General features: G+C 46.4%; 1 protein-coding gene across 1 annotated transcript; it reads right to left on the bottom strand.

Annotated features, from left to right (window-relative positions):
- Positions 1-12,556: 12,556 nt before the first annotated feature.
- LOC129858947 (nuclear factor 7, brain-like) lies at positions 12,557-13,722 on the bottom strand. The gene has a single exon (XM_055928197.1). It carries the CDS (start codon positions 13,685-13,687, stop codon positions 12,662-12,664), a length of 1,026 nt encoding a protein of 341 aa, XP_055784172.1. The 5' UTR covers positions 13,688-13,722; the 3' UTR covers positions 12,557-12,661.
- Positions 13,723-15,483: the final 1,761 nt, after the last annotated feature.

Below are 15,483 nucleotides of genomic sequence, written 5' to 3'. Positions count from 1 at the left end.
CTGTTGTCATATTGTGCCCGGCTTCGGGCTTGCAGCCCAAAGAAGTTAAAGGTGATGGAGTGAGAGGAATTGATTGAAATAGATAAAAGACATTAGGTCAGAATATTAATCTTAATGATATTTATTATACCAGTAATCGATTTAGGCTGTAATGATGTCCATCTGTTGATGGATTCTGTTACCATGGTTTCATAGTTTGTTGAACTCATGGAGCTCATTTCTGGTGTGATTATTAATATCAAGATATTTGAATCTTTGTTCTGTATTCACAAATGGATGCTAAACAACTGGGTTCAGTCTCTCTGGCTTGTTGAGGAAAAGGATGAAAGATTTGGTTTCATTATTTTTAAACTCAGAAAACGGACCAAAGTGTATTAATCAAATTGGAGACGGAAGAGATTGAAATGTTTAGATCTGTTAGACGAAGACGGTATCATCGACACAGAGCAACTTGATGCTCAAAATCTGATGCTTTAATTCCACAAATTGAGGGGTTGGCCCTTAACTTCAATGGCACAGCTGCAGTAAAATAAAGAGTACTGGACTTTGTCTCTGCCGGACACCTTTGTCTCTGCCGGACACCATTGTCTCTGCCGGACACCATTGTCTCTGCCGGACACCATTGTCTCTGCCGGACACCATTGACCCAAAAAAGGTTAAAAGGCTGTGAAACTTCTGCAGTGGGGTTGGTATATAAAACTTGTCACGATCGTCAAAGGGACTGAGAGAGGACCAAGGCGCAGCGCGTGGAAAGTACATCTTCTCTTTTATTTAAAGAAGGGAAAAACAAAACAACAAACAAAACAGACGAATGTGAAGCTATAAATGACTAAGTGCAAAAACATGCAACATAGACACAGACATAGACAATTCCCCACAAACAGCTAAAGCCTATGGTTGCCTTAAATATGGCTCCCAATCAGAGACAACAATAACCAGTTGTCTCTAATTGAGACCCAATTCAGGCAACCATAGACTTTCCTAGAACCTACACTCAACCATAGACACAGCTAGACACATTCACTCAACACAAACCCATACACTACACCCAACACCCCCTTTACCATATAACCACCCAAAAACCGACAAAACACAAACATTCCCCATGTCACACCCTGACCTAACTAAAATAATAAAGAAAACAAAGAATACTAAGGCCAGGGCGTGACATAACCCCCCCTTAAGGTGCGAACTCCGGGCGCACCAGCAAAAAGTCTAGGGAAGGGTCTGGGTGGGCTTCCTTCCACGGCGGCGGCTCCGGCACTGGTCGTGGTCCCCACCCCACCACAGTCACTACCCGCCTCCGTAGCCTCCTCCAAATGGCCACCCTCCACCTTAACCCCACTGGATTAAGGGGCAGCACCGGACAAAGGGGCAGCACCGGACGAAGGGGCAGCACCGGACGAAGGGGCGGCAGCTCCGGACGAAGGGGCGGCAGCTCCGGACGAAGGGGCGGCAGCTCCGGACGAAGGGGCGGCAGCTCCGGACGAAGGGGCGGCAGCTCCGGACGAAGGGGCGGCAGCTCCGGACGAAGGGGCGGCAGCTCCGGACTGAGAGACGGATCCTGGCTGGATGACTCTGGCGGATCCTGCCTGGACGGCTCATGGTTGGCTGACAGATCTGGCTGCTCATGGCTGACTGACGGATCTGGCTGCTCATGGCTAGCTGACGGATCTGGCTGCTCCTGGCTGGCTGACGGATCTGGCTGCTCATGGCTGACTGACGGATCTGGCTGCTCCTGGCTGGCTGACGGATATGGCTGCTCATGGCTGGCTGACGGATCTGGCTGCTCATGGCTGGCTGACGGATCTGGCTGCTCATGGCTGGCTGACGGATCTGGCTGCGCATGGCTGGCTGACGGATCTGGCTGCTCATGGCTGGCTGACGGATCTGGCTGCTCATGGCTGGCTGACGGATCTGGCTGCTCATGGCTGGCTGACGGATCTGGCTGCTCATGGCTGGCTGACGGATCTGGCTGCTCATGGCTGGCTGACGGATCTGGCTGCTCATGGCTGGCTGACGGATCTGGCTGCTCATGGCTGGCTGACGGATCTGGCTGCTCATGGCTGGCTGGCGGATCTGGCTGCTCATGGCTGGCTGACGGATCTGGCTGCGCATGGCTGGCTGACGGATCTGGCTGCTCATGGCTGGCTGACGGATCTGGCTGCTCATGGCTGGCTGACGGATCTGTCTGCTCATGGCTGGCTGACGGATCTGGCTGCTCATGGCTGGCTGACGGATCTGGCTGCTCATGGCTGGCTGACGGATCTGGCTGCTCATGGCTGGCTGACGGATCTGGCTGCTCATGGCTGGCTGACGGATCTGGCTGCTCATGGCTGGCTGGCGGATCTGGCTGCTCATGTCTGGTTGGCGGCTCTGGCAGATCCTGTCTGGTTGGCGGCTCTGGCAGATCCTGTCTGGTTGGCGGCTCTGGCAGATCCTGTCTGGTTGGCGGCTCTGGCAGATCCTGTCTGGTTGGCGGCTCTAGCGGCTCCTGACTGATGAATGGCTCTAGCGGCTCCTGACTGACGAACGGCTCTAGCGGCTCGGGACAGACGGGCGGCTCTAATGGCTCGGGGCAGACGGATGGCTCAGATGGCGCTGGGTAGACGGATGGCTCAGATGGCGCTGGGTAGACGGATGGCTCAGATGGCGCTGGGTAGACGGATGGCTCAGATGGCACTGGGCAGACTGATGGCTCAGATGGCACTGGGCAGACTGATGGCTCAGATGGCGCTGGGTAGAAGGGTGGCTCAGATGGCGCTTGGCAGACGGGTGGCTCAGATGGCGCTTGGCAGACGGGCAGTTCAGGCACCGCTGTGCAGACGGCAGACTCTGGCCGGCTGAGGCGCACTGTAGGCCTGGTGCGTGGTGCCGGAACTGGTGTTACCGGGCTGGGGCCACGCACCTGCAGGCTAGTGCGGGGAGAAGGAACAGGGCATACTAGACCCTGGAGACGCACATTAGGCCTTGTGCGTGGTGCCGGAACTGGTGGTACCGGGCTGGGGACACGCATCTCAGGGCTAGTGCGGGGAGCAGCAACAGGATGCACAGGACTCTGGAGACGCACAGGAGGCTTGGTGCGTGGCGCCGGAATTGGTGGTACCGGGCTGGAGACACGCACCATTGGACGAGTACGTGGAGGAGGAACAGGGCTCTGGAGACACACTGGAAGCCTGGTGCGTGGTGTAGGCACTGGTGGAACTGGACTGGGGCGGGGAGGTGGCGCCGGAAATACCGGACCATGCAGGCATACTGGTTCCCTTGAGCACCGAGCCTGCCCAACCTTACCTGGTTGAATGCTCCCCATCGCCATACCCGTGCGGGGAGGTGGAATAACCCGCACCGGGCTATGTAGGCGAACCGGGGACACCATGCATAAGGCTGGTGCCATGTATGCCGGCCCGAGGAGACGCACTGGAGACCAGACGCGTTGAGCCGGCTTCATGACACCTGGCTCAATGCCCAATCTAGCCCTACCAGTGCGGGGAGGTAGAATAACCCGCACCGGGCTATGAACACGTACAGGAGACACCGTGCGCTCTACTGAGTAACACGGTGTCCGCCCGTACTCCCGCTCTCCACGGTTAGCCTGGGAAGTGGGCGCAGGTCTCCTACCTGCCCTCGGCCCACTACCTCTAAGCCTCCCCCCTGAGAAATGTTTTGGGCTGACTCACAGGCTTCCTACCGTGTCGTCGCGCTGCCTCCATTCGCCGGTATCCCTCCTCGCACTGCACCAGAGAATCCCAGGCGGGCTCCCTGGGTCGATCGCCCACCTGTCGATCTCCTCCCACGTAGTGTAGTCCAGATTACGCTCCCATTTCCATTCCTCCTTGCGGCTGCTCCTGTTGCGCTTTTCACGCTGCTTGATCCCGCATTGGTGGGGAATTCTGTCACAATCGTCAAAGGGACTGAGAGAGGACCAAGGCGCAGCACGTGGAAAGTACATCTTCTCTTTTATTTAAAGAAGGGAAAAACAAAACAACAAACAAACAAAACAGACGAACGTGAACCTATAAATGACTAAGTGCAAAAACATGCAACATAGACATAGACAATTCCCCACAAACAGCTAAAGCCTATGGTTGCCTTAAATATGGCTCCCAATCAGAGACAACAATAACTAGCTGTCTCTAATTGAGACCCAATTCAGGCAACCATAGACTTTCCTAGAACCTACACTCAACCATAGACACAGCTAGACACATTCACTCAACACAAACCCATACACTACACCCAACACCCCCTTTACCATATAACCACCCAAAAACCGACAAACACAAACATTTCCCATGTCACATCCTGACCTAACTAAAATAATAAAGAAAACAAAGAATACTAAGGCCAGGGCGTGACAATACACGTTTTGTTCATATCCTTTGCTAGTTAGTGAGTTATTAGCCCAGTTATATATAATTTGTAGTGTGATAGAAAAATTACATATTCACCTGAATTTTGGATATTTAATTAACAACAAAAGAAGCAAATACAACTGGCCTTCTTTAGACTACTTGAGTATCTGGAGCATCAGCATTTGTGGGTTTGATTACAGGCTCAAAATGGCCAGAAACAAGAGCTATCTTCTGAAACTCGTCAGTCTATTCTTGTTCTGAGAAATGAAGGCCATTCCAAGCAAGAAATTGCCAAGAAACTGAAGATCTCGTACAACGCTGTGTACTACTCTCTTCATAGAACAGTGCAAAATGACCAAGTCTCTCTCAGTATTGAATTTCCACGACAGTAGTCAGCAATAGGGGGAGTGATTGCTAGTTAGTGTGTTATTAGCCCAGTTTCTATAATTTGTAGTCAGCAATGGGGGACTGATTACTTCCTACAAGAGCACAACACATGTACATTTCTAGAAACCTTTGAAAAGTGACTCATGTGGAGAGCTTTTGTTCTGTCTTAAAGGGACAGCGTTGTATTTTGAGAGAGGCTTGAATAAGCTAAGTAGCCAATAGGCAGAGGGTAATATAATTTGTCTGATTCTCTGTAATATTGGTAAGGGAATAATAATACATTTTATTTTGTAAAGTGGTTTCATGCATCAAACAACACAACAACATGTTCTGCCACCTCCTTGTCTGAAGGACAAGTGGATTAACAGGTTCATGTGCTTTTCAAAAGTCTCATGGAATGTAGCCCTCATTGAACACCACACACTGGCTGCTACTGTAGGCTGGATTATAGAACAGCTATTTCCATGTTAAAATGTTATGGGATGCATTTTCCTCATTGTTTTTGATGGTAGATCACTCTGGTTGGCCTACTTAATGGTCAAATATTCACGGTAGTCTACTTTGCCCCTACTAAAACTAACTTAAAGTGTGTACAGCCTCAGAGTTCACAGTACATGCACGCTGGAAGTGGCACGTGCTCAGCACGTTTCAGACCTGAAATATGCTTATTGATGAAACAAATCTGAGGGAACATTATGTGAGAATATGGCAGTATCAGGGGACCCTTCGCACATGAGAAAGAAATGTTGCAGGGCAACTCAAGCATAGCCAATATACAGTGATAATGTATTGGGCCTATAGCCTATTGTACAAACTTCATTGCTAAATAATTTTTTTCAATTGGTTAATGTTGCATAGGCTTATGTTTTTTAAGTCATGTTTAAAACACATCTGAGCGGTAGATCTCAGCTTGCATTTTGACTCAGAAAGTGATCTTGATTCAGAAAAGGTTGGTGACCACTGTTTTAGAGGTTTCCCTGTTAACACCATCAACGTTTCCCTTTACTGTGGCAACTGTGATTGAATCAAAGAAATGTTAGCCACTTTCAATGCAACATACCGAAACAAAACTAACTATGCAAGAAATTTTGTTGCAGGCAGAATGCATCGAAGTAGGATTCTATTGCATTGACAGGCACAACTCAGGCCAGTACAGAGCTGCAGTAGCCCTATATGCAAATAGACCATTACCATATATGGATCTGTACCATTTACTTTGAACTGGACTGTGTTTACAGCATGAGCGGTAGTGAGTAGATGCTCTTGTTTTGAGATAAAAGCGAGAGCTGCTAATAGCCATGAGCACGTTTTGTTCATATCCTTTGCTAGTCAGTGAGTTATTAGCCCAGTTATATATCATTTGTAGTTTGATAGAAAAATTACATATTCACCTGAATTTTGGATATTTAATTAACAACAGTAAGATATTTCTGTCCTGCTAATGCTGTGTTTCATGGTGTCCACTCTAGCAACCTGCAGCTAATCTGAGCGTATGGTTTTACTAGAGATAGTTTGAGCTGACAATTGATTAATATCTTGGTGATAAAAACCAACAGCCACATTCCATTCTGTGATTAGTGGTGCATGAGAAACACACACTACCGTTCAAAAGAAGCTGAAAAACTGGCCTTCTTTAGACTACTTGAGTATCTGGAGCATCAGCATTTGTGGGTTTGATTACAGGCTCAAAATGGCCAGAAACAAGAGCTATCTTCTGAAACTCGTCAGTCTATACTCGTTCTGAGAAATGAAGAACGTTCCAAGCAAGAAATTGTCAAGAAACTGAAGATCTCGTACAACGCTGTGTACAGTGCAAAATGTACAGTGCAAAATGACCAAGTCTCTCTCAGTATTGAATTTCCACGACAGTAGTCAGCAATAGGGGGAGTGATTGCTAGTTAGTGTGTTATTAGCCCAGTTTCTATAATTTGTAGTCAGCAATGGGGGACTGATTACTTCCTACAAGAGCACAACACATGTACATTTCTAGAAACCTTTGAAAAGTGACTCATGTGGAGAGCTTTTGTTCTGTCTTAAAGGGACAGCGTTGTATTTTGAGAGAGGCTTGAATAAGCTAAGTAGCCAATAGGCAGAGGGTAGTATAATTTGTCTGATTCTCTGTAATATTGGTAAGGGAAAAATAATACATTTTATTTTGTAAAGTGGTTTCATGCATCAAACAACACAACAACATATTCAGTCGTCTCCTTGTCTGAAGGACAAGTGGATTAACAGGTTCATGTGCTTTTCAAAAGTCTCATGGAATGTAGCCCTCATTGAACACCACACACTGGCTGCTACTGTTGGCTGGATGATATAACAGCTATTTCCATGTTAAAATGTTATGGGATGCATTTTCTCCATTGTTTTTGATGGTTGGCCACTCTGGTAGGCCCTACATTATGATCAAATAGCCATGGTAGCGTACTTTGCCCCTACTAAAACTATCTTTATGTGGGTACAGCCTCAGAGTTCACAGTACATGCCTGCTGGAAGTGGCACGTGCTCAGCAGACCTGAAGTTTGCTCAGTGATGAATGTGGAAGGACCACCAGAGGGCAGGCTGGGCTCACGGATAGTAACCCAGCCAGGCATGTAAGTCAATGTGATCAGAAGCAAATAAGCACAGCTGATTGTACTAATGAGCTATTCTCTTTCCCCTGCAAGAGAGAGGAGGGAACTGGCAGCAAGGGGAGGAGGGGGGGAGAAAGAAAGGAGTGTTTGTTCCTCCAAAGGAGGAAGACGAAAAGAGGAAGAAGACAAACCACCTCTGGGGGATGGCCACCACGAGAGGGGAGCTATCCACGAGAGGGGAGCTATCCACGAGAGGGGAGCTATCCACGAGAGGGGAGCTATCCACGAGAGGGGAGCTATCCACGAGAGGGGAGCTATCCACGAGAGGGGAGCTATCCACGAGAGGGGAGCTATCCACGAGAGGGGAGCTATCCACGAGAGGGGAGCTATCCACGAACGAACCATTAAGACGGTGACAAATCCGGGATTTATGTTATAGTTTAAAGATAATCGTCTGGTGTTTTGTTTTGTTTTTGAAAAGAAGATATATGTTTTCCTTGGGAGATTCTCATTGATTGTGATGGAGTGTTTGAGTTGAAAGAAATCCCTCAATAGAGAACTTTGTTCAACTAAGAAAACCTACTCCTGACTCATTTATTCCACCTTTCCGCTTTAGAGTGACACCAAATGACTTGGTCAGCTCACATGAAACAAATATGAGGGAACATTGTGTGAGAGTATGACAGTGTTAAGGGGACCCTTCACACATGTGAGACTATGGCAGTATCAGGGTACCCTTCACACATGTGAGAGTATGACAGTATCAGGGGACCCTTCACACATGTGAGAGTATGACAGTATCAGGCGATCCTTCATTCAAGCTCTATGTTCAGTATTTCTCCTCACATTGGGAAAACCTTGACGTTTTATCACAAAGCCATTTTAGTCTTTGTGTGTTGGACATGGGAGTTCAGAAGAGATCTGTCTTTAACGTTCACATTTTGTTGTTGGATTTATTATGCTTCAGAATAAGAGTGATTAAAGTACTCCTTAAAGAGGAAGGGAAACAACCTGGCTGAAAGGATACAGCATACATATCCAACAGTGGATCTAGAAGTTTCTCCTTAAATATCTTCTATCTATTGGGAGTCCTTCCGGACCTCTTTAATGCCCTTCCTGTTTAAAATAACATTGGATATTTCAACTCCATCTCCAATTCCTTTTCCAGATCCAATTTTGTATCTTCTGAAATATAGGGAAAATCAAGTACATCAAAAAATGATGTCTGATTTAGTTCTCAGGAGATTCACAATGATAAAGTGTTTTGTTGTTGGAATCGCTTATGTTCTGTTCTACGGGATACATTGATCCTTGTAAATTATGAATTACATTAAAGCCCCTTGTTAACAATCAAATAATTATACAAATATGGAAGTATTCAGTATTGTTAGAACCATATCTATATGTAGATGAATACATGACAATTCACCCTCATAACAACCATTAGGAATCTGACAACTGGATCATCTCTGAACAATTAAGAACAGCTCTATTCAGACTTGAGCTCTAGCCAGACTTTAAGCCAGACTTGAACTCTAGCCAGACTTTAAGCCAGACTTGAACTCTAGCCAGACTTTAAGCCAGACTTGAACTCTAGCCAGACTTTAAGCCAGACTTGAACTCTAGCCAGACTTTAAGCCAGACTTGAACTCTAGCCAGACTTTAAGCCAGACTTGAACTCTAGCCAGACTTTAAGCCAAACTTGAGCTGGAGCTTTAGCCAGACTTGAGCTCTAGCTCCAGCCAGACTTTAATCCAGACTTGAGCTCTAGCTCCAGCCAGACATTAAGCCAGACTTGAGCTCTAGCCCCAGCCAGACATTAAGCCAGAATTGAGCACTAGCTCTAACCAGACTTGAGCTCTAGCTCCATCCAGACTTTAAGCCAGACTTGAGCTCTAGCCCCAGCCAGACTTTAAGCCAGAATTGAGCACTAGCTCTAACCAGACTTGAGCTCAAGCTCCATCCAGACTTTAAGCCAGACTTGAGCTCTAGCCCCAGCCAGACTTGTGCTCTAGCCCCAGCCAGACTTTAAGCCAGACTTGAGCTCTAGCTCCAGCCAGACTTGAGCTTTAGCTCCATCCAGAATTTAAGCCATGCTTGAGCTCTAGCTCTAACCAGACTTGAGCTTTAGCTCCATCCAGAATTTAAGCCAGACTTCAGCTCTAGCTCTAACCAGACTTGAGCATAATGTACGTTAGACCCCCTGATCAGACAGGACTCTGTCCCAAATAAAACTATTCCCTTTATAGAGCCTTATGGGCCCTGGTAAAAAGTAGTGCACTTCAACGGGATGGTGGCATCTACTGCAGTGTGTGTGTGTGTGTGTGTGTGTGTGTGTGTGTGTGTGTGTGTGTGTGTGTGTGTGTGTGTGTGTGTGTGTGTGTGTGTGTGTGTGTGTGTATAGTTGTGTGTGTGTGTGTATAGTTGTGTGTGTTCCCGTGTATATAGTTGTTTTTGTTCCCACTTTACCATAAAGGCCTAATTGATGGAGTGCTGCAGAGACGGCTGTCCTTCTGGAAGCATCTCCCATCTACACAGAGGACCTCTGGAGCTTTGTCAGAGTGACCATCGGGTTCTTGGTCACCTCCCTGACCAAGGCCCTTCTCCCCTGATTGCTCAGTTTGGCCGGGGCGGCCAGCTCTAGGAAGAGTCTTGGTGGTTCCAAACTTCTTCCATTTAAGAATGATGGAGGCCACTGTGTTCTTGGGGACCTTCAATGCTGCAGAAATCTGCGCCTCGACACAATCCTGTCTCGGAGCTCTACGGACAATTCCTTCAACTTCATGGCTTAGTTTTTTCTGTGACATGCACTGTCAACTGTGGGACCTGTCAACTGTCAACTGTCACCTGTCAAGTGTGTGCCTTTCCAAATCATGTCCAATCAATTGAATTTAACTCAAGTGTACAACAATGAAGTTGTAGAAACATGAAGGATGATCAATGGAAACAGGATGCACCTGAGCTCAATTTCAAATCTCACAACAAAGGGTCTGAATACTTATGTAAATAAGATATTTATGTTTTTAAGGTTTTATACATTTGCAAACATTTCTAAAAACCTGTTTTCGCTTTGTCATTATTGGGTATTGTGTGATGATGAATAAGGAAAAAAAGTAATACATTTTAGAATAAGTCTGTAACGTAACAAAATGTGGAATAAGTCAAGGGGTCTGAATACTTTCAGAATGTACAGTATACACACAGAGAGCAGCCTTCCCCAACACCAGTCCTCACTCTAGCCAGACCCTGTGTTGTAGGGAACACAGAGAGCAGCCTTCCCCAACACCAGTCCTCACTCTAGCCAGACCCTGTGTGGTAGATACGGGAACACAGAGAGCAACCTTCCCCAACACCAGTCCTCACTCTAGCCAGACCCTGTGTGGTAGATACAGGTACACAGAGAGCAACCTTCCCCAACACCAGTCCTCACTCTAGCCAGACCCTGTGTGGTAGATACAGGTACACAGAGAGCAACCTTCCCCAACACCAGTCCTCACTCTAGCCAGACCCTGTGTGGTAGGGAACACAGAGAGCAACCTTCCCCAACACCAGTCCTCACTCTAGCCAGACCCTGTGTTGTAGGGAACACAGAGAGCAGCCTTCCCCAACACCAGTCCTCACTCTAGCCAGACCCTGTGTGGTAGAAACAGAAACACAGAGAGCAGTATTCCCCAACACCAGTCCTCACTCTAGCCAGACCCTGTGTGGTAGATACAGGAACACAGAGAGCAGCCTTCCCCAACACCAGTCCTCACTCTAGCCAGACCCTGTGTGGTAGAAACAGAAACACAGAGAGCAGTATTCCCCAACACCAGTCCTCACTCTAGCCAGACCCTGTGTGGTAGATACGGGAACACAGAGAGCAGCCTTCCCCAACACCAGTCCTCACTCTAGCCAGACCCTGTGTGGTAGATACAGGTACACAGAGAGCAGCCTTCCCCAACACCAGTCCTCACTCTAGCCAGACCCTGTATGGTAGATACAGGTACACAGAGAGCAACCTTCCCCAACACCAGTCCTCACTCTAGCCAGACCCTGTGTGGTAGATACAGGAACACAGAGAGCAGTCTTCCCCAACACCAGTCCTCACTCTAGCCAGACCCTGTGTGGTAGATACAGGTACACAGAGAGCAGTCTTCCCCAACACCAGTCCTCACTCTAGCCAGACCCTGTGTGGTAGGGAACACAGAGAGCAACCTTCCCCAACACCAGTCCTCACTCTAGCCAGACCCTGTGTTGTAGGGAACACAGAGAGCAGTCTTCCCCAACACCAGTCCTCACTCTAGCCAGACCCTGTGTGGTAGATACAGGTACACAGAGAGCAGTCTTCCCCAACACCAGTCCTCACTCTAGCCAGACCCTGTGTGGTAGATACAGGAACACAGAGAGCAGTCTTCCCCAACACCAGTCCTCACTCTAGCCAGACCCTGTGTGGTAGATACAGGAACACAGAGAGCAGTCTTCCCCAACACCAGTCCTCACTCTAGCCAGACCCTGTGTGGTAGGGAACACAGAGAGCAACCTTCCCCAACACCAGTCCTCACTCTAGCCAGACCCTGTGTTGTAGGGAACACAGAGAGCAGCCTTCCCCAACACCAGTCCTCACTCTAGCCAGACCCTGTGTTGTAGGGAACACAGAGAGCAGCCTTCCCCAACACCAGTCCTCACTCTAGCCAGACCCTGTGTTGTAGGGAACACAGAGAGCAGCCTTCCCCAACACCAGTCCTCACTCTAGCCAGACCCTGTGTTGTAGGGAACACAGAGAGCAGCCTTCCCCAACACCAGTCCTCACTCTAGCCAGACCCTGTGTTGTAGGGAACACAGAGAGCAGCCTTCCCCAACACCAGTCCTCACTCTAGCCAGACCCTGTGTTGTAGGGAACACAGAGAGCAGCCTTCCCCAACACCAGTCCTCACTCTAGCCAGACCCTGTGTTGTAGGGAACACAGAGAGCAGCCTTCCCCAACACCAGTCCTCACTCTAGCCAGACCCTGTGTTGTAGGGAACACAGAGAGCAGCCTCATTCAAACAGTTTTAGAAACGTCAGAGTGTTTTCTATCCAATAGTAATAATAATATGCATATATTAGCATCTGGGACAGAGTAGGAGGCAGTTCACTATGGGCACGCAATTCATCCAAAAGTGAAAATGCTGCCCCTTATATCAAAGAAGTTAAGAGACTTCACATACAAATGTGATTGTGAGTGAATCCTAATTTTATGTTACAGAAAAAGTTAGTGATACGTTCAAAAAAGTTATCAGGTTTATTTAATTTTTTTTTTTAATCTGACATAGCGGTTGCATTAACAACAAGTGTATCTATAATTCTATGTTAAACATGTATCTTTCATCAAAGTTTATGATGAGTATTTCTGTTATTTGATGTGGTTCTCTGCAATTTCTCCGGATATTTTGGAGGCATTTCTGAACATGGCGCCAAAGTAAACAGAGATTTTGGGATATTTCCATTCAAGGCTTTTCTTGATTCCCTCCTGCCAATAACAAAATGCACACGGGTGTCAGGATCTTCACAGCCCTCAGATTGCGTTGGTTTTTCCACCCTGGGTGCTTTGTAGACGTCTGGACAAACCTGCCTTGTATGACACGTAGCACGACCCTTCTCTGTCCACCACCGAAGGAACTTCCTGGGGTTAGTGAAGTACAGTCCAAACTGAAGAGAGGTCTCTCTCTTTTTCACATCAGTCTCGTGTCTCTTTATTTTAGTCAGACGTTTCTCCATTTTGATATTGACAAGACCATCCCTCCTGTCTATCTCTCTCATCGCCTGCTCTTCTCTCTGCTTCAGCTTGTTGATTTCTTCCTCAAACTGGGTCCTGATTTTTTCCTTGACTTGGCTGGATTTCTCAACTGTCTTAAAGATGCTTCTTTGTTGACGTTCTCTTGTATGTTGCGCTATGTTCAAGTCTTCCTTCAGTATAGCTAATGCTGAGACCACTTCTGTCATCAGATCCTCCTGTGCCTCTCTCACAGGTTTGAATGTGTGTCCTCTATGGTCTCTCCCTTCCTTACAGACCAGACAGATCAACTTCCTGTCTGTCACACAGAACAGCTTCATAGCTTCTCCGTGCTCAGGACACTCATCTCCTCTATCTCCTGTAGGTCTTTGTCCTCTTGTGTTCTCTGGTCTACCCTGCTCCAGTCTCAGCTGGTCCGCCATGTTCCTCACCAGTCTGTTTATCTGGAAGTTTCTCTCCGTGATCGGAGCTCTACACTCAGGGCAGCGGCGTAGGAGGCTCTGTTCAAGACATCTCTTACAGAAGGTGTGCTGGCAGCTGAGAGACACAGGATCAGTGAAGATCTCTGTACAGATAGCGCAGCAGAGGTGGTCGGACAAGTCAGAGGAAGATGTAGCCATTCTGGAGCTGACTGTGTCTTGTTCACTGTTCACTGAAAGAGAATGAGAGGAAGTGAAAGTGAAAGTGTGTGCTTTAGATATGAGGCTTTATGACTACGCCCTCTGTTTGCCTCAGGGGGTGGATACATTAAAGACACAGTCAAGCTAATATTTGACTTGAAGCCCTTCATAAAAATCTCTTAAAACAATATGTAAACATTATTAAAATGACTTGAATACAATGTAAACATTATTAAAGATACTTGAATACAGTATAAACATATAAAGTGTGTAAAACAGTATGTAAACTTTATTCAAGTGACTATAATACAGTATAAACTTATAAAGTGAAATCAATCACAGAGAAATATCTACTATCTAATTTTACCAAATTTAGGAGAGTACTAGAATCCGGGACGCAAGAAACTCTTAAAATAATACCTATATTTACTCCTTATAAGTCCAGCACCATTCTCTATCCCACTAAGGGCCTTTCGGACTAAAAACACGGACAAGTTTAAAAAAAAAACATAACATCATTATCCATTATTTAATTAAATTTAGGTATAATCCCTGCTATTACTTCTGGTTTCAATAAATACTGCCTTCAATAAGGTCAATACAATTATTTAGGAGTAACAGTTACAGGTAAATCTCCTTTAATAAATCCCACATCTGCCACTCCTTTATCAACATCTCCGGTATCCCGTGTTTAGCTTGAAACTTTCGGTCAGTCCTTCCATATCCCTCCTGAACCCTTCTACTCCAGTTTTTTATGGACAATTCCTTCCACTGCTAGACTTTCTGGGCTCAGGGGAATGGGGGAGTCTTACCCTTTTTCTGTCTCATCTCCATATCTCTCTCTCTCTGCTCTCACTCTCTCTCTTGTTCTCTCTGTCTCTATCACATTCTTCTTCTTTCTTTACACTTGCCTTCTTGCCTTCTTTTCCGGGCTTCAGACAGCCACACCCTGACCCTCGACCTGCTGTTTCCCTCTATCATCTTATGTATCTACTTTATCATAGTTTCTAGTTTATCTACATCTAGGCGTCCTTCAAAACCATACTTCTTCCTCCACTTAGGTACAGTTTACATGCACTGCTATTTAATCATAGACTTGAATTTGTCTACGTCTAGACGTCCTTCAAACCATACACTTATCCTTAGATAACATATATCTCTCGTCCCCGGTTAAGGAGAAGTATATCTTTAATTCTATGCATAACACTTGTATCTTTCATCAACGTTTATGATGAGTATTTCTGTAAATTGATGTGGCTCTCTGTAAAATCACTGGATGTTTTGGAAGCAAAACATTACTGAACATAATGCGTCAATGTAAACTGAGATTTTTGGATATAAATATGAACTTTATCGAACAAAACATACATGTATTGTGTAACATGAAGTCCTATGAGTGCCATCTGATGAATATCATCAAAGGTTAGTGATTCATTTTATCTCTGTATCTGCTTTTTGTGACTCCTCTCTTTGGCTGGAAAATGGCTGTGTTTTTCTGTGACTAGACGCTGACCTAACATAATCAGATGGTGTGCTTTCGTCATAAAGCCTTTTTGAAATCGGACACTGTGGTGGGATTAACAACAAGTTTATCTTTAAAATGGAGTATAATACTTGCATGTTTGAGGAATTGTAATTATGAGTTTTCTGTAGTTTGAATTTGGCGCCCTGCACTTTCACTGGCTGTTGTCAAATCGATTCCGTTACATTTACATTTACATTTAAGTCATTTAGCAGACGCTCTTATCCAGAGCCCCGTTCCGTTAACGGGATTTCAGCCGTAAGAAGATAACATC

This window comes from Salvelinus fontinalis, chromosome 7 (genome assembly GCF_029448725.1).
Source record: "Salvelinus fontinalis isolate EN_2023a chromosome 7, ASM2944872v1, whole genome shotgun sequence".
NCBI classification, from domain to species: Eukaryota; Metazoa; Chordata; class Actinopteri; order Salmoniformes; family Salmonidae; genus Salvelinus; species Salvelinus fontinalis.
This window is presented reverse-complemented; position numbering and strand designations above follow the sequence as displayed.

Coding starts and splice junctions, on each gene's coding strand:
- LOC129858947 (XM_055928197.1), bottom strand. CDS start 13,687: ATGGCTACATCTTCCTCTGACTTGTCCGACCACCTCTGCTGCGCTATC.